This window comes from Hypanus sabinus, chromosome 2, assembly GCF_030144855.1.
Source record: "Hypanus sabinus isolate sHypSab1 chromosome 2, sHypSab1.hap1, whole genome shotgun sequence".
Classification (NCBI taxonomy): Eukaryota; Metazoa; Chordata; class Chondrichthyes; order Myliobatiformes; family Dasyatidae; genus Hypanus; species Hypanus sabinus.
In genome coordinates, this window is record NC_082707.1 from 83,860,992 (window position 1) to 83,880,674 (window position 19,683).

Consider the following 19,683-nt stretch of genomic DNA (forward strand, 5'->3'; position numbering starts at 1 on the left):
AAACGTGAGCAAATACTGTTTGATAGCAGTATCAGTTAGTTTGGTGATGATTGGGAGTATTTGTTACTATATGCATAAGACTTAAGGCACACAAAGAAGCCATTTAGATCAAACAGACCATGCATTTATGTTCCTCATGCACCTTACCCCCTTTCCTTTCCTAAATCTATCACTAACACTCCCTATTTCTTTTCCTTCCATGTATCCCCTGAAATATACCCATACTATTCACATCAACCATTCTCCATGGCAACAAGATCCATACTTGCATCACTGTTATAAAGTCATAGAACATAATGGCAGAGAACCGGCCCCCTTTGGCCTGTCTGCTCCATGCTGATCTATTAATCTGCCTACTCCCATCGACCTGCACCCGGACCATCGCCCTTCATATCCCTCCCACCCATGAACTACCCAAATTTCTCTTAAATGTTGAAATTGAACCTGAATCCACCACATCCTCTTATCTTTCTACACTCTAGGAAATAAAGTCCTAACCTATTCAGCCTTTCCCGATAACTCAGGTCCTCAAGTACTGGCAACATCCTTGTAAATTTTCTCTACACTTTTTTAATCTTATTGACATCTTTCCTGCAGGTAGGTGACCAAATCTGGACACAATGCCCCTTATCTGAATTTCCAAAATCCAAAAACCTCCTAAATTTTTTTGAGTGGCAGACATGACATCACAAATGGAAAATTCCATCAGGTGCCAGGCAGGTACCTAGGCAATAAGCAGGTATCTGAGCAGCAGAAACATTTCTGAGAATTGACCTCACATATGTGATGAACAAAAGTTAATGAAAAATAGAAAAACACTATAAAGTGAAAAATGAAGACCTTGATCGTGTATTGAAAGAGTGGATTCAACAGTGTTGGAGAGAACACCTGCCACTTAATGATACGCTGATCATGATACAAGCAAAACTCTTATCACAATGAACTGAAAGTAGAATATTTAGCATGCTGGTTGCAGAAATTTAAGAAAATTTACAGCATTCAATTTTTAAAGATATGTGGTGATAGAGCATCTACTGAATGCAAGGCAGCAGAAAATTCATTGGTAAGTTTGCCAAGATCTTCACTGATGAAAAGCTAACTCATTGAATGGCTGCATCAATACATTCTACATCAGTAGAAGACAAAGACCTGCTTACCAGTAGCTCATAAATTCAGAGTCAGGAACAATGGTAATGCCAAACAAGTACTAACTGTTCACCTGCATGGACGAGGTGGTGATAGGTTACCTTTCTAATGGTTCAATGTATACATTACAGTTGCATGCACAATATTATTAAAATAACATTAAACTACTTTCAGGATGAATGCATAAACTGTACATGTAATGTTAATGCGTTTGGTGTTTGGATCTGGGTCCCATCCCAAAGGTATCTCATTACATAGATGCAAATATTCTAAATTCAAAAAAATCCAAAATCTGAACAATTCCAGCCTCAACCATTTCAGATAAGGTGTGCTTAACCAGTACCACCAAAATTCTCCAATTTAGGATCTTAACCAGACCTATCCTTCTCCATAACATAATCCTTTTGAAACTAATGACAAAGAGAAGTCAAAGAGATGATATATAATAGAGCAAAGATTAAAGAGAAGTTAGGATTCGGAAGGTTTTAAAAACCAATAGAAGGCAAGTAAAAAAGTCATTAAGGAGGTAAAGATGGAATGTGAAAGTCAGCTAGCTGATAATATCGAAGAGACACCAAACGTTACTTCAGATACATAAAGTGTGAAAGAGAGGCGAAAGTGGACCACTGGAAAAACAATGCTGGAGGTATAGTAATAGGGGAAGAGGAAATGGTGGATGAACTGAAGAAGTATCTTTCATCAGTCTCTACTGTGGAAGACACTGGCAGTATGATGGTAGTTCCAGGTGTCAAGGGTCATGAAGTGTGTAAAATTACCATTATTAGGGAGAAGGAAAACTGGAGGGTCTGAAAGTAGATAAGTCACCTGGACCAGATGGTCTACATCCTAGGGTTCTGAAGGAGGTGGCTGAAGAGATTGTGGAGGCATTAGTAATGATCTTTCAAGAATCGCTAGATTCTGAAATGGTTCCAGAAGACTGGAAAATTGCAAATGTCGCTCCAGTCTTCAAGAAGGGAGAGAGGCAGAAGAACGGAAATCATAGGCCAATAAAAACACAAAATGCTGGCAGAACTCAGCAGGCTAGACAGCATCTATGGAAGGAGGTAGTAACGACGTTTCAGGCCGAAACCCTTCATCAGGAGTGAAGTAACATGGGATGGTCAAGGGGGGATAATAAGTGGAGGGAGGGATGAAGTAGAGAGCTGGGAAGTGATAGGCTGAAGGGAAATGGGCTAGGGGAAGGTGGAGAATTATGGGAAATAAAAGAGAAAGAAAGGTAGGGCTGGGGGGAGATTATAGTGAGGAGGGGGAAGAGAGGGAAAAAGAACCAGACTAAAATTATAGATAGGGATGGGGTAAGGGGGGACAGGGGTATCAACGGAGGTCAGTGAGTTGGATGTTCATGCCGGCAGGAAGAAGGCTACATAGGCGGGAGATAAGGTATTGCTCCATCGACCTGCGTGTGACCTCATCTTGACGGTAGAGGAGGCCATGGACAGACATATCGGAGTGGGAACGGTCTGTGGAATTGAAGTGGGTGGCCACAGGGAGATCCCGCCACTGCTGGAGGACCGAGCGCCGGTGTTCGGCGAAACGGTCTCCCAGTCTGCGGTGGGTCTCCCCAATGTATAAGTGGCCACATCGGGAGCACCAGATACAGTATATCATCCCAGTTGACTCGCAGGTGAAGTGGTGCCTCACCTGCAAGGACTGTCTGGGGCCTGGGATGGTGGTGAGGGAAGAAGTGTGGGGGCAGGTGTAGCACTTCTTCCGTTTGCAGGGATATGTGCCCGGAGGGAGGTCGGTGGGGAGGGATGGGGGGATGGATGGACAAGGGAGTCACATGGGGAGTGATCCCTGCGGAAAGCCGAGAGTGGGGGGGGGGGGGGAGGGGAAGATGCGTGCAGGGATAAGTGACTGGAAGGAGGTTGGCGGGCTTCTGCCACCACTAGATGTGATCCCACCACCAGACACATCTTCTCTTACCCCCCACTCCCGGCTTTCCGCAGAGTTCGCTCCCTACATGACTCCCTTGTCCATTCATCCCTCCCATCCCTCCCCACCGACCTCCCTCCGGGCACTCATCCCTGCAAACGGAAGAAGTGCTACACCTGCCCCCACACTTCTTCCCTCACCACCATCCCAGGCCCCAGACAGTCCTTGCAGGTGAGGCACCACTTCACCTGCGAGTCAACTGGGGTGATATACTGTATCCGGTGCTCCCGATGTGGCCGCTTATACATTGGGGAGACCCGCCGCAGACTGGGAGACCATTTCGCCGAACACCGGCACTCAATCCTCCAGCAGTGGCGGGATCTCCCTGTGGCCACCCACTTCAATTCCACAGACCACTCCCACTCCGACATATCTGTCCATGGCCTCCTCTACCGTCAACATGAGGCCACACGCAGGTCGATGGAGCAATACCTTATCTCCCGACCAGGTAGCCTCCTACCTGCCGGCGTGAACATTCAACTCACAGACCTCCGTTGATATCCCTGCCCCCCCTTACCCCCATCCCTATCTATAATCTTAGTCTGGTTCTCTTTCTCTCTCTTTTTCCCCCCCTCACTATAATCTCCCCCAAGCCCTACCTTTCTTTCTCTTTTATTTCCCATAATGCTCCACCTTCCCGCTAGCCCATTTCCCTTCAGCCTATCACTTCCCAGCTCTTTACTTCATCCCTCCCTCCACTTCTTATCCCCCCACCCCCCAACCATCCCATGTTACTTCACTCCTGATGAAGGGTTTCGGCCCAAAACGTCGTCACTACCTCCTTCCATCGATGATTTTCTGGCCTGCTGAGTTCTGCCAGCATTTTGTGTTTTTATTTATTTCCAGAATCTGCAGATTCACTCGTGTAGCCTTTGAAATCATGGGTGAGTTAGTCTGACCTAATGGGTTGGGAAGATGTTCAAGTTGATTATTAAGGATGTGGTTTCGGGGTACTTGGAGGCACATGATAAAATTGGCATGGTTTCGTTAAGGGAAATTATTGCCTGACAAATCTGTTGGAATTCTTTGAACAACCAGGATAGATAAAGGAGAATTAGTTGATGTTATGTACTTGGATTTTCAGAAGGTGCTACACACAAGGCTGCTTAACAAGTTATGTGCCCATGGCATTACAGGAGAGATTCTAAAATAGATAAAGCAGTGGCTGATTGGCAGGAAGCAAAGTGTGGGTATAAAAGGAACCATTTCTGGTTGGCTGCCAATAACTTGTGGTTATGCAAAGGGATCTGTGTTGGGACTGATTTATTAAAAAGGAATTTACATTATATGTCAATGATTTGGATGACTGCATTGCTGCAAAGTTTACGGATGATAGGTAGAAGATAGATACAGGGGCAGGTAGTTTTGGGGAAGTAGAGAGGTTACAGAAGGAATTGGAGAGGTCAGGAGAATGGGCAAAGAAGTGGCAGATGGAATATAGTGTCAGGAAGTGTATGGTCATGCACTTTGGTAGAAGAAATGAAAGGGTTAACTATTTTCTAAATGAAGGGAAAATACAAAAGACTGAGGTGCAAAGAGATTTGGGTGTCCTTGTTCAGGATTCCCTAGAGTTTAATTTGCAGCTTGAATCTGTGGTGAGGAAGGCAAATGCAATTTTGAGAGGACTAGAATATAAAAGCAAGGATGTAATGTTGAGAATTTATAAAGTAATGGTGAGGCTTCACTTGGAGTATTGTGAAAAGCTTTGGGCCCTTATCTTAGAAAGGACATTCTGAAACAGATGGTGAACAGCCTAGATAGAGTGGATATGGAGAGGATGTTTCCTATGGTGGGAAACATTAGGACTAGAGGACACAGCCTCAGAATAGAGGCGTGTCCATTTAGAATGGAAACGAGGAGGAATTTCTTCAGCCAGAAGGTGGTAAAATTCATTGCCACAAGCAGCTATGAAGGCCAAGAGTTCATGTATATTTAACACAGAGGTTGATAGATTCATGATTGGTCAGGGCATGAAGGGATACAGGTGGGGGGGGGGGGAGAGGGAAGCAGGAGGCTAGGGCTGAGAGGAATAATGGATCAGTCATGATGAAATAACTGAGCAGACTTCATGGGCCAAATGGCCTAATTCTGCTCCTATATCTTATGATCTTATTATGATCACCATATGCAAACTGTTCCACTATACAAACTTCAGTCACCTGCCCTGTCTCATTCTCTAACAGGAGATCTAGTGTCACGTCACACTGTTTCTGGTTGAGACCTCTATGTACTGATTAAGTTCAAAATCAAGTTTATTGTTATCTAACCGTACACATGTATACATCCAAACGAGATGATGTTCCTTTGCACCAAGGTGCATAACACGATATATGTAACTCCCACACATAACACATAAAATAATATTACACAAAAAGTAATATTACAACAAATAAATTAACAAGTAATAAGTTGCATTAAAAAATACACAACATAATGGTACTGGTGCCTGAGACCTGCGTCGTAGCAGGTAGTTCAGTAGTCTCACGGCCTGGGGGAGGAAGCTGTTTCCTATCCTGATAATTCCTGTCCTAATGCTACAGTGTCTCTCTGACTCTGACAATGACAATGTCAGTGAACACTGACAATGAAATGAAGGAAACTCTCCTGAACATATTTGACGAACTGTATTCCATACAGCCCTCTTGTTGTATGCGAGTCCCAGTCAATATGGGGAAAGGTAAAATCTACTACCTTGCTTCTTGCAACTGCCTGTGATCTCTCTATAAATCTGTTCCTCAATCGCAAACTGACTGTTGGCTTGTTTATAATATAATCCCATTATCGTGGTCATCCCTTTCTTATTCCTCAGTTCCATCCATATAGCCTCAGCAGAGGAGTTCTCCAGTCTGCCCCGTCTGAGCACTACCGTGACACTTCCCCTGATGAGTAATGCCACCCTCCCCCTTTTAATCCTTCCCACTCTATCACGTCTAAAACAGCAGAACATTGAGCTGGACTGGCAGTCCAGACCCTCTTGCAACTGAGTCTCATTAATAGCTACAATGTCATAAGTCCACATGCTGATCCATGTCCTAAACTCACCTGCCTTTCCTACAATGCTCCTTGCACTGGAATATACTAAACTCAGAACATTAGCCCCACCATGCTCAACCTTTTGATTCCTGACTTTGTATGTAGGCTTAACAACATCTTTCCCCACAACCACTCCACAATCTGCTCCAGCGCTCTGGTTCTAACACCCTGCGACACAGTTTGAACGGTTCCCACCCCCCTGTAATTCTTAGTTTGAAGGGGAAAGTCTTCTCGTTTACCAGCTCACCTTCTTGCTATCTAACTGTCCTTTATTCGACTACAGCTGACTTAAAACGACTGCAAAGCAATTCGGGAAAATCTAAGAATCATTGTGCGTGTGATTTAAAAGCCATTTTCAGTAGGACGTGGACAAAGCTACATTGGAATCAGTTAGATGATCTTCGGCTACAGTGCACCACCTATAGGCAATTCACTGCTAATAAAATGCTTCTGGAAAACTGGCAGCACAATGACAGGCTTGAGCACACTGAACTTCCCTCTCCAGACTCCAGAAACATACACTCTGTCCGGAGCTCCTGTGGGAGGAGATTTTCAGATGGACAGAAGAAAAGATTTGTGGATGTGCTTGGTTTTCTTTAAGAAATGTAACATCTTTCCCTAATTTTGTGATGATGTTGAGAAACCCGATTCCAAGCTCTGGGGGAATAAAGAGTCCGTGCAAAAGAAGAAAGAGGAGCGCACCGACAAATGAACAACTGACTCACCTACCATTGTGTGGAAGAGTCCCCTAATGACCGGAAAATCCACAGAGCCAGAGTGGGAGCAAGTCATTCTCAAGCCAACTGGACCACTTCAGAAGAAGCTGAAGGTTATTATGAGTTAATTTGGGGTCACCTATCCCAAACACTGTTCCTCTGCTTCTTAAATACAGCTCAAACTGTGAAGGATAACATTACCGTTGTGTCTGATAAAATGAAATGTGTATGGTACAAGTGGTGTAGCTACAAAACCAAACCAAAAGCCAAAACGAAACAATCACCACTAGCCTGCCATTGCTACAGAGTTGTTATACTTGCATGAGGCGGTCCGGCTCCATTGATTGCTCCAAAAGTTGAATCCTTTATTCAGTTCTTTATTGGCAATTAGCAAACATACATTCTTGAAGTGATGACTTAAGCATATCCCAGTGTAACCCAAGTGTTAAACAGCAGTCAGCAGAAGACATGACCTCTGCTGGTCCCAAGCTACAAACTGCCATGAAATAAGCAAGAGTACATAACTTACTCCCTTCGTTTTTTACCACAACCCCACTCATGTGACCAGTTACCTTAATGAACGTAATAAATGTGCAACACACAATACAGTGCAGATAGAGAGCAGATGCATGCCTTCCACAGGAGGTATCATGTGAAAAAACTTGCATTTGCCAAGAGGGGGAGGGAGTCTGATGTGTGGCTGATACACAGTTACTGTAATTATCAACAAGAATGGAAAATTGTGGGATTGTACGTGAATGGGAAATTAGCAATATGTTTACTGGCATCACAGGTAGATTTGTTGTTCAGAAGCAACCTCATCAGAATGGGATTGGAAAATTGCCTTTCTCCTATCCCCTTCTACTTCTTGTGCCTGCTGAGTTCTCGAGATTGTGTAGCGGTACGCAGTAAGTCCAAGTAATCGCTCTCTTGAGTATTATAGGGTTCCTCCAGAACAATCCAGAGCACAGAGCTGTCCTGCATATTACAGGGCTCCTCCAGAACAGTCTAGAGCACAGAGCTGTCCTGCGTATTACAGGGCTCCTCCAGAACAGTCTGGAGCACAGAGCTGTCCTGAGTACTACAGGGCTCCTCCAGAACAATCCAGAGCACAGAGCTGTCCTGAGTATTACAGGGCTCCTCCAGAACGGTCCAGAGCACAGAGCTGTAGATTCAGCAAAACAGCAGTCCTTACATGGGGTTGAATGCCCGAGTCATTGCTCCTGTCATTAGCACTTAGCCCTTATCTGGAGTGGGTTGTCAAACGATAGTACACTGCAGGAGAATGAGGGGTTTTGACTGCGACCACGATATTGACATTTAACGACAATTGGTCACACACCCTTCCAGTCATGCCATCTCAGAACTGAAAGAGGTTTTGCTGTGGGAAAGCCTGTCAAATCCAAACCTATGTGTGTTTCCTCTGTATATGGAGTCAGTACAGAGCCTCCATGAACAGACAGGCTCGTTGATTTATCTTACACAAGATGACCCCATCTAAGCACATAAAGGTTCTTGGTTATGTTATCATGGCAGGCACTTGGAATGCGTTTGCAGATACGGATGCAGTATTATAGCAGATCTCAAAGAGGCAAACTTCACCAAACACCAGGCATCTCATGTACTGAGGTTCAGAGATGAGAATTACTCTCTAAGTACCACAGGCATGTACAGCCTCCAAGTAGGTCCATCCTCTCTCTCCTACATCATCTTATGCTACCCTGCAAGTCCTCTGCTCAGTCTTCCAGTCACGGTGTACTCGATGGGGTGTATTGGGTATAGTAGCCATGTCTTATAACTTCAGTTTCATGCAGAGTTTCAGAGCAAGTTGCGGTCAATTAATGCTATGGATCCTATGGAGCAAATGTAAGGATCTCACAAATACAACCACAGTCTTGTATCAGAAAATACTGAATAAAAATTAGTGAGCAACTTGCAAGCAGTTAGTGATTTTTTGAGATGCACAAGAGGAGAATCATTCCAGCTGTTTCAGGAATCTTCAGTTCAGCAGGGTTAAAGGGGGGGTTCTAGCAGAAGTGATGATCTTCAAAATGGCATTGTAATGTCAAATTAGCATTGTGTGCTGCTTGATGTCACACTGCATCTATTGAATTCGCACCAGATGCCATATTAACATGTATCCAGTTGACACCCACATAAAGAAATCTAAATAGACACAAAAGTGCATGAGGATATCAATGTCTCATTAGAACAAGATCACCTGGATTTTCATGATAACTCCAATTCTTATGCTTCATAATACCCCTAACTCCAATCCATACACTCCATAATATCCCTAACTCCAACCCATACACTCCATAATACCTCTAACTTGAATCCCTAAACTTCATAATACCCCTAACTCCAATCCATACACTCCATAATATCCCTAACTCCAGCCCATACACTCCATAATACCTCTAACTTGAATCCCTAAACTTTATAATACCCCTAACTCCAATCCCTACACTTCATAATACCCCTAACTCCAATCTCCACACTTCACAGTGCACAGTGACTATAAGAACTGTGTTTTGCACCTTGGCCCCAGCGGAACACTGTTTTGTTTGGCTCTATACGTGCGCATGGTTGAATGACAATTAAACTTGAACTAGAACGTGAAGAGAAGAACTGCACACTGAAATACCCAACATTTTGAGGTGACTAAATCATTAGTTCTCTCCAGAAAATTATTTTAGGTTCTACAACGTTCTTCAGATCCACAGGCTGGAATGGGTGTGCATTTGGTATATTTTGCTGAAATAGGGTCCAAGCTACAGGTCAAACATCATGAATTAGACAAATTGGGTCAAGTATTTTACTTTCAAGAGGTATTCAGAGTGCTGATTATTTTCAAATGTGTTGCTAGCAATATTTAATAGATTGAAGGAAATAAATATATACTATCAAAGCAAAATTGTGATCACCTTTAAACAAAATTTATAATTGCCTGAACTGCAACAATTCGAAGATTGATCCCTCTCCAAACACCAATGGATGTAGCATTTGTTCAAAGGAAAACCAATCACTAAATCATCTTGGATTACATACCTGAAGTTTCCATCCAATGTTTATACCCTATACAGTCCAGTCCTGTCGGTGTGCTCTGGGATAAGGTAAGAAATCTCAGGGGTATGTTTTTGAAGGTAGCAGAGAGAGGTGGCAGATAGGAAAATCTCATTCCAACCTAGGGAAAAGGATAAAGAATTCAGTGTTATTGAATTATCTAGTTCAGTCTTGTACAATTCTGAGCATAAATGATGTTTGATTTCTCTTTAGATAGCAAACATTCCATTCACTCAAACTGATGTTTGATATACACAAAGACCAAATATTAATATCAAAATGATGGAAATGATAGTGAAACAAAGATAATATTTTTAATAGCAAAACTTGACAATTAACATTGTTCAGGCAAGTCTATATGAATAATTTAACACTTATGAAATGATCCTTTAGCTATCCTCAAAGATTAAGAGTGGTCTACATACTGCACTTCTAGTAGATATGGCGATTAGGCACACTTTTCTAGGTGTCAGGTATACTATGACTGAAAGGATTTTCAGTAATCCTTAGACAAAACAAAGGTAAGTAGTCAAAGAAAAAGCCAAGAAATGTAGTAAGTATGAAAGTGGAAAAACATCATTTATAGAACGTTGCATTACGAAATACTTTCTCTGCACCCTCAAGCATAGAAAGAACAAATTAAATTTGCTCAGGTGAATTGTAAATGAAAGATGATTTCAAATTTAATATTGCTATTTGGTTATGCCCCATGCTGTTAGATGGGAGGGACAGGGTAAAGGAGTTAATTGACAACAAAAGTAAAATGAAAATAAGATGCTTTGGGGTGAGGCACAGTAGCGTAGTGGCTAACACAACGCTTTACAGTACCAACAAACCAGGTTCAATTCCCGCCACTGTCTGTGAGGAGTTCGTACCTTCTCCCTATGACCAAGTGGGTTTCCTCCAGATGCTCCAGTTTCCACCTAGAGTCCAAAGATTTACCGGTTGGTGGGTTAATTGGTCATAATAATTGCCCCATGATTAGACTAGGGTTAAATCGAGGGTGGCTGGCCAGTGAGGTTTGAAGGGTTGCAAGGGTCTATTCTGCGCTGTATCTCAATAAGTCAGGGGCTCCCAACCTTTTTTATGCCGTGGACCAATGCCATTAAGCAAGGGGTCTATAGACTATAGTTTGGGAACCCCTTCAATAAATAAATAAGCAAACAAATAAACAAATATGATGAATTGTTGGAAGTATGTGGCAAGGGTATCTCTAATTGCTGTGCACAGTGACACTGTAAATCATTTTGTGGAAATTTCTCTCACTTGTTATTTCAAGTCAGGCTTTAAACATTCTATAAAGGACCATTTTAACAATTTCACTTTGAATAATAAACAGAGGAAATCACCAAACACAATAAATTACACCATTATATAATCAGGAACAAACTCGTAGCCCCAAATTGGGTCGTGAAAATATGTCTTTCTAGTCAGTTATAACACCATATCCACACAATGGTGGATGAAGAGAAGACAGCAAAGAGAACAAGAGTAAGGAGATTCATTGGAAGTCAGTTCCCAAATGCACACTATGCAAGTTATTGAATTTACACAAAATCCTTTTGGGAGCAAGTAACACTTACACATTCTCAGTGTGTGGCACCTGTCGCCTGGTATTACTTATCACCAATTTCCAATGCACTTTTAAAGATCAAGTGAACTGTTCATAATGTTGAAAAGACAGGAATACCTCGAGACTAGAGAGCCAGAGCCAACCATGAAGTGACAGTAATGCAGAACACAAATGATTGAGAGGACAGTTTGTGAAGTGAGGCATCCAGAGACACAGAGCTAAGGGGAAGAAGATGAGGGCGTAAAAGTACTTCACAGCTCACAGTACTTCAGAGGACTTGACGGGTTATCTTACTTCATTGCAAGTCTCAGTGTTGGTCCTGCCATGACGTGTTCTGCTGTTCTTTACGTCTGCAATCAACTTCCTCCGCCTCTTCCTTGCTTCTTCCTGCAACAACTCATCTGAGCTGCATCGCTTGTAAGATGGTAAACACAACTCTTCCATGTCGTCCTCACTGTCTAGTTTACACTTCACTTCTGGCTCAGTGCAACCGGGTAGCCAGGTCATCTGTCCACCGTCTGAGAACGGGCGCTGCCGTGGGTGGTTCTGCTGGTGGCTCCTCAGGACCGCTGAAGCAGCTGGGTTCATCTCCTGTGCTGGCTGGTTTGGGTGCTTACTTACTTCCTGTGAGGCAGTGCCGGGCAGAGAAATGTGTCAGACACAAACATTTAAGGAATGAACATGAGGACATGTGATACAGCAATGGAACATAGGGCCACTGGCAGTATGATTGTTTTCCTGACCTTCAGGAAAATCAGAACATCAGAACTTAACATTCTTCTTGTTTAAGGCTTAGCAGGTGAATAAAACAGACATTATAATCATCCACAGAGATGTCTGGCTTGCAAATGTGTCAAGACCTCCTCCCCCTCTCTGAACAGACAACAAATCAAGAAAAACCGATAGGCATTTCTTTCTGACATAAATGTTCAAAAATACAAAGTATTTCAAGAGCGAGCCCTTTATCAAATGTTACCGTCACTACTGAAGCAATATTGAGCTAATCTCAATCCTGGTTTTAAACGAGTTTTAGTTCAATTGTTATGAATGACAATACATTTGCTCGGACTTGTAGTAATCTGTATTCTCTTTATGAAGCTCTTGCAAGTTTTTGAGATGTGTTTCACTATCATGTTTAACTTTATCTTGAAGTGGGTCTGACAAATATTACTCTAACGTGACATTCGAAGGTGCAGGAACTTTAGAGGAGTATTCACCTGTAACACCTACCAAGAGCAGATGACAATGAATAAATTTTATTGGATGAGCATTGTGTGTTATCCGTCATGTTATTTTAGGATATTATTTGCTTTGCCTCAAGCATGCATCAAGTTATTTATTTCATCGTACACTTGATAAAATTAACGATTGATAAGTTAAATAATGCACCAATATCGACTACAATAAAAAAAAGTGTGGGGATTGATGCTCATGAACTCATTTTAGGCTTCAAAACTGGCATAGTGGATTGCTAATTTGGTTTCAAATTAGTTCAGTTTAATTCCTGGCACTGTTCAATTCCACGCATATCAGAATCAGAATGTGAAAAGTTTTATCGGGATTAGTTGTCTATGCCCAGAGTAAGTGAGTAGAGTGAAACTTTTTTTTCTGGAATTAAACTAATTTGATATTGCTTTGAAGTATTTAAGGATGGCTTGTGCATGGATTCCCCTCTATCTTTACCCAATAATTTTATCCACTCGTTATTAGACATGAACACCATGCTGAACGCTATGTACCACTTACACTGAAGGGCGGATTTTGCAAAGAAGTACTGAAGGCTTCATAGACCACTGTTTGCGTTTCTTCATGGAAATTCCAGCAAGATTCAGATTCCCACATGCTAAGTGAGAGTGTGAAACATGAAAGTCTTGAACTATCTAACTATTGGCACTTTTCAATACCAATACCTGGAGTCTATTGGTGGAGCACAAAGCCAGGGAAATTGCCTATCATTTACAGTGGACAATCTGTTTAAACAACCCACAAAGTATTAAGGCACATTTACTGTCTTTAGATTTCTTTTTAATTGAGTTTTTTAAAAATAATTTTAAATGCTTTTGTTTCCTTTTCAACAATCTATTAAATGTTTTGTTCTTTTTTACTTAGTTTAATAGCTTGATAAATATTTTCACATTTCAAATGTTTCTAAAGTTCTCACAAACTTTCACTACAATTTTGACAGTTGGATAAACATGTAGGCATAGCTTACAGGTTCTCAAGGTTTAATTATCATTTCCAGGGGTTGGGTTTCTCTGTCTCCACCTCCCTCACAAGTATATTTACATGGTAACAGACGTTGCCACTAGGATTGAAGCTGATTATGTCCCATCGTTCCCACTGAAGAATAAGAAGGGGGATGCAGTTGTGGGTAGCTTGCGGCAGACCACAAAATTCAGGGCATGTTACTTGTTACAATGGACATATATAAATACAAAGAGTCTGCTTTAAAAAAATCAATAATGATCCAAAGGTTATCCAGAAATCTCTGCATTTGCTACTATTGGCCAGTAGGTGGTAGATTCACCATTTCAAATTCAAGTATCATCTATATTTTTCATATAGTATGTCATTGCTATTTACAATTAATATAAAAAAGCACCTATCTTTAGTTTAAGCTTGGCATTTTGAAATAGAGCCACTGAGGCTGGGGGAGAAAATAACCAGAGGATGTGGGTTAAGGGTGAAGGGGGAAAAGTTTAAAGAGAACATGGGTGGGGCGCTATTTTACATAGAGAGTGGTGGGAGTGTGGAATGAGCTGCCAGATGAAATGGTAAATGCGGGCTCACTTTTAACATGTAAGAAAAACTTGGACAGGTACATGGATGAGAGGTGTATGGAGGGATACGGTCCAGGTGCAGGTCAGTGGGACTAGACAGAAAAATGGTTCAGCTCAGCCAAGGGCCAAAAGGCCTCTTTTTGTGTTGTAATGTTCTATGGTTAAAGCTTTCTTAATTGTTCCATTCCAATTGAATTTGGGTAGAAATTGATAGGATGGTTAAGAAGGTGGATAGTATGTTGGCTTCATTAGTCTAGGGAGGGAGTTCCAGAGCCACTAGGTAACATTGAAACTCTATAAAAACCTGGTTAGAACACACATGGAATATTGTGTTCAATTCTAGTCAATTCACTATAGGAAGGATATAACAGCTTTAGAGAGGGTGCAGTGGAGATTCACTAGGATGCTGCCTGGACCATAGGGTATGTCTCATCAGGGTAAGCAGAGCAAGCTAGGGTTTTTCTCTTTGGAGCAAATGAGAATGAGAGGTGACTTGACAGATTGTATGGATAGCCAGAAACTTTTACCCAGGGCAGAAATGGCTAATATGAGGGGGCTTAATGTTAAGGTGATTGATAGAAAGTATAGGGGAGATGTTAGAGGAAACTTCTTTACACGGTGAGTGGTGAATACATGAAATGTCCTGTTATGAATCGTGGTAGAGGCAGTTACATTAGGGGCATTTAAGAAACTCTCAGATAGGCACATGGATGAGAGAAAAATGGTGGGCTATGTAGGGGAGAAGGATTAGATTCATCTTAGTGTAGGTTAAAAGGCCAGCACAACATCATGGGCTGAGGGGTCTATACTGAGCTGTAGCAGTCTATGTAAAAGAACAGTATTAGTGTTTATAGATCATGATAATCTTAGAACAGTTTAAGGTTGGGTACCTGCCTCATGGTTTAGTCAGAATCATTCCAAACATATTGACAAATATTGAGCATTCTAGTGAGAATTTTACACAGTTCTTCATGGAAAGTCATTCTGAACTTGTCTCCATAAAGGATTTATAATACAAAAAAAAGTAAAAATCTATTTTATGCCAATTTTTCCAACAAGATGATTTTCATTCTTCACAAGGAAGGAACTCTTAGCAATAATTCGGTCAGATCTAAAAAAGAGAACTGGTCAATATGCTCTTCATCAGGGAGAAACAGAGATGACTCTTTTAAGGACAGTTATAGTATAACAAATGGAATTAGATTATCTAATAATGAAGAAAGTTACCTGTGCTTTTGTTTATAGAAAATTAGATGTTCAGAGAACTAATGAACACTAACAGTTATTCCCTGGTTAATGCTTCATTGTTCCAAGAGCTGGGAATTATATCTGGTGGCAAAGGTGAACCACACTTTGTACCTTGTCAAAGTTTGGGAGGGGCACAAGTAGATCCAGAAATGGCTGCTATCAGGTTCCAGAAACAAGTGACTTTGGACTTGGTGAAGAATCTATAAAACTGATTAGCTGGGTATGGTTATGGCCTGCTCTGTATGCTCTTGTTTTCAATAGCTTACGTATAAAGCAACAAGATCTGGATCTTGGTTTTTAACAATACTAAGTTTTTCTGTACCGGCACATTAAGAGAGCAATTAGTTTCATATTGAATACTTAACAGATATGCTGTAACTTGTAGCAAAAAAAAAATTGCTGGAGAAACTCAGTAGATCGAGCAACATCTGTGGAGACAGTAAGGATAGTTGCAGTTTTGGGCTGAGAATTCTCATCAAGACTCCACAAATGCTGCCTGACCACTGAGTTCTTCCAGCAATTTATTTTTATTCATTCTTTTATATGCTGCGTTATCAATGCATCTTGTACTATAAATTCATAGCATGCACGTTGAATGTGCAATGGTTAAGGTAACTGGAAAGCTGCTTTTATAGCTGTATTGTATGTAATATTTCTGAACCACTCACCTCATCTTTGGCAATGTCAATGACCGAAGACGTCGTATTTAGACTTGTCTGTGATTGACTGCTAATTCCACTGTCCTCTTTCTGACATTCATAATTCAGGGACTGTACTGAAAGAAGGAGGTTTCCCCTTGGTTTCAATGTTGACGGCCTTTCAGGACTTTCTAACACACCATCTGTTGTTCTGCTAGAATCCAAGGAAGTCCATGATGAAGTGCTACTTCTGTTGCTGTTGCGAAAGCTCCTTCGAAAACTTGACCTTGGACTTTGAGGTTTAGGACTCATAGGCCTTGCAGGGAAAGGACCATCGAAGCATTCGGAGATCACACCAGGCCTGTTCCAAGTAGGGCTTAACTGATTCATTAATGTGTGTGGGATGGACTGACTTGGTGTAGTTCTGAAACCATCATCAGTTTCCAGATTATTGTTGGGCATCAGTGTAAGTCTTAATCCATTGGGAGATGTTCTTTTTCCTCTTTGCTCGACTGGCTTTGCAATAAAATCTGAGTCAGGGGAGCAACTTGAAAACTGAGCTTTGCTTGACTTCCGAGCGGGCGGAGGTGAGGAGAGTGCTAAAGGGTGGGCACCATCAATGTGATCCATTGAGATCCGCCTTGCATACTCACTGTGCACCTGAGACTGTGTCCTTATGAACTGACTTTCCCCACTGCTCGTACTTGAAGTGCTCGACGGATTTGACCCCTTTATGGATTCCACTTCGCTTAGTCTCATGAACCTTTTCCAGGACATGTGCCTTGACCTGCTGTCACCACCATCGAACTTCTTGTGAGATTTTGAGTGCTGATGGGCACTTTCTTTTTCTCCAGATTTTGTTTCAAAGAAACTGGAGAGTGATTTATTAGCAAAAGCCCGTTTCATTCTAAGGTTAAGGCTGTCGGCACTTCTGCTCTTTTTACAACTGCTATCCGTTGTGGGAGGTATTTTGGTAGTTTGATCCTCTGTGTTAATGTCATCTCCTTCCATAGAGTCTGTGATCCTGCTATGTAAATAATGACCATTTTCTGCCACCGTCTGAACCTCTTCCATACCTTCTATGTCCTGCCGTCCTCCAGACCCAAATGCTTTACTCACATTTTGGTTCAGCGGGCTACTACTTTCAAAAACATCATCATCTTCGTCTGAACCATCCAAAACTGGATATTCACTCTTACCTTTGGCATGATGAGGCAGATGAATTTTATAGCTTGGGTAATGCACCTTATACACTGGGACACAATTTGCATTGCTCTTGGTTTCGATTTTATTCTCTTCCGCACCTCGCACCTGTTGCCTCTTGTTCCCTTCTTTGCTGGTACTTTCAGTTTGATGTTCTTGTGTCCATGATTTGTTTCTCCTAAATGATGCCATTTTAGTGAAAACTGAAAACTTGGAGCTTTTGAAAGAAGAGGTGAAGGAGTTTAAGGAGGAGAACGATCCAAACCGATCTTCTCCTTTTGTTGAGCTCTGTCTCTGAAGTGCTTTATGTAAGCTGCTGTTACTTCCAAATGGGTAAGTCCTTTCCTCTAGTTCTTCACTAGTTGTACTGTTACCATCAGTATCAAAAACAACTGATGGACTATCAGTAGGTTCACCATCTAATTTAATAGTCTCTTGGCTGCCATTTTCACAATTGGCTTGTTGTTCATCTATTATTTGGTCATAATCCATGCTGTCAGTGTTTTCAGTTTGCTGCGAGTCGACCTCTGCAGGTATGCCAATATATTTTCTGTGCACATCTGTGTTCGCAATTCCAGTGTCTTTTAATTTTGCATCTACTGTAAGTTCAGCTGTCTCTGAGTCAGTACCTTGAATACCGATTGGATGGTTTTGCAAACCGTTTTCAGGAGCTACAATATTGTCTCTGAACTTATTTTCAACAAAAAAGATTGTTTGCTCTAACCCAGCATCAGTTATCTCCTTTTTATTTTTTTCAGCAGTACTAGTCTGTTCAAGGGTGTTAGTAGTATCTGATATTGACAATCTTTCCACAAAAGCCTTTCTTGGTTCAGACTTTGAAGCAAGACCTGGTTGTATGCTAGGTTGAGAAGGAATGTCAACTACTCCCGTTTGTTCCTCACCAGAGGCATTACTTATCCTTAAGTTTTGTTCCATAGTAGCTTCGAATACCAACTGCAAATGATCTGTTTCTGGGTCCGTTTCGCTGCACTGTTTAATAGATTGTTCAATCAGCACAAGTGTCTGTGCACTTTCCTGGCCAGTGAGTTCAAAAGCATTCTCCCTTCTGACACTAGTCTCACCAGAATAAATTTTGTTAGTTTCTATTGTCCTCTCAAAAAAAACCTCAGTTTGAGTGCTGTTGGGAGGACTTTCTGAATCCACCCTTGCATTAACTGAAGCCATTCTTGTTCTTCTGTCTGTCTGAAGGTCAATCTCATGTTTTTCTATACTTCCAACCTCTGGGTCTGTATGTGAACAGCTGTCCCTCAAAACCAGTGTTTTGTTAATCCTCTGACTTGACAGATGTGCCTCAAAACCCCTGTCAAAATTCTTGTTTTGCTCCTTTCCTGGTGATGTTAAGTCACTGATTTCCCCTTGCTTTTCCTCAGTTATATGTTCATGTGGTTCTGTTTGAGCTTGTGTGAAAATCTGAGTAACTTTCAATTTACCCTCTTCAGAATCTTCTCCATGTCTCTCTGTGGAACTACTTCTTGTTCTTTGTGTTGCTCCTGCCGTTTCCTCAGATCCTGTCTCAAGGGAAACTACTCCACTCCCTTCAACATTAATTGCAAAGGAAGAACATGTTGATTCCAGCTCAACTCCAGTGATATTGTGTACACTTCCTTCATAAGTAACTTGCTCAGTCTCTGGCCAAGCTGAAAGGACTTCCTGAGTAGTTTCCTCAGGTAACAGTTCAAATGAGTTACAATGAGTGGGCCTTCCTTCTGAAATAGGGTGACTTATGTCCACTTTTCCACTTGCAGAGATTTCACTTTGGTCTTGACGTACTTCTTGGTTGCCTATCTCGGTTTCTGAGATCTCACTTACATCTGTGTAGCCCTCTGACTCCTGAGAAACCCCATTCCGATCTAATTGGTTTTCAACATCAAATCCCAGTTGGTGAAAGGTTTCCTGACTAGTGTTCAGTTCTGCGGTAGTATTTGTTCCATTGATGTCTTTTTGATTTACAACACAAACTGTAAAAGGCTCTAATTCACTCGCTGGGCAAATTAAAGCCAAAGATGTTTCGGATTTAAATTCTTGAGCAGTATCACTTGTTTCTATCTTTGGACAGCTACCATCTAAATCAGACAGACTCTTTACCTCTGAATTTATCAAGGCTGAGGTTTTATTTGTTTCAGATATTATGCCAGGCGATACCTCAGGAAAGTCCGTTTCTGTTTCAAAAGGGATTTCACTCAGAGCTCGGTCTGTATCCTGGGAAACACAGACTGATTCTGAATCTAAAATGAGGCCAGCAGAAACCACATTTGCCTCTGTGCACTGTAGTTCAGGTTCAAATGGGATTTCATTTAAGTTTT

General features: G+C 41.6%; 1 protein-coding gene across 1 annotated transcript in view; it reads right to left on the reverse strand.

The window, feature by feature from the left end:
• Positions 1 to 18,898, reverse strand: part of LOC132380386 (uncharacterized) — a 188,835-nt gene extending 169,937 nt beyond the window's left edge. The window contains 3 exon segments of the mRNA XM_059949135.1: positions 9,903 to 10,038; positions 11,785 to 12,114; positions 16,187 to 18,898. Of these exon segments, the coding sequence (XP_059805118.1) occupies positions 9,903 to 10,038; positions 11,785 to 12,114; positions 16,187 to 18,544 (2,824 nt within the window). The 5' untranslated portion in view covers positions 18,545 to 18,898.
• Between the last annotated feature and the right edge of the window lie 785 nt (positions 18,899 to 19,683).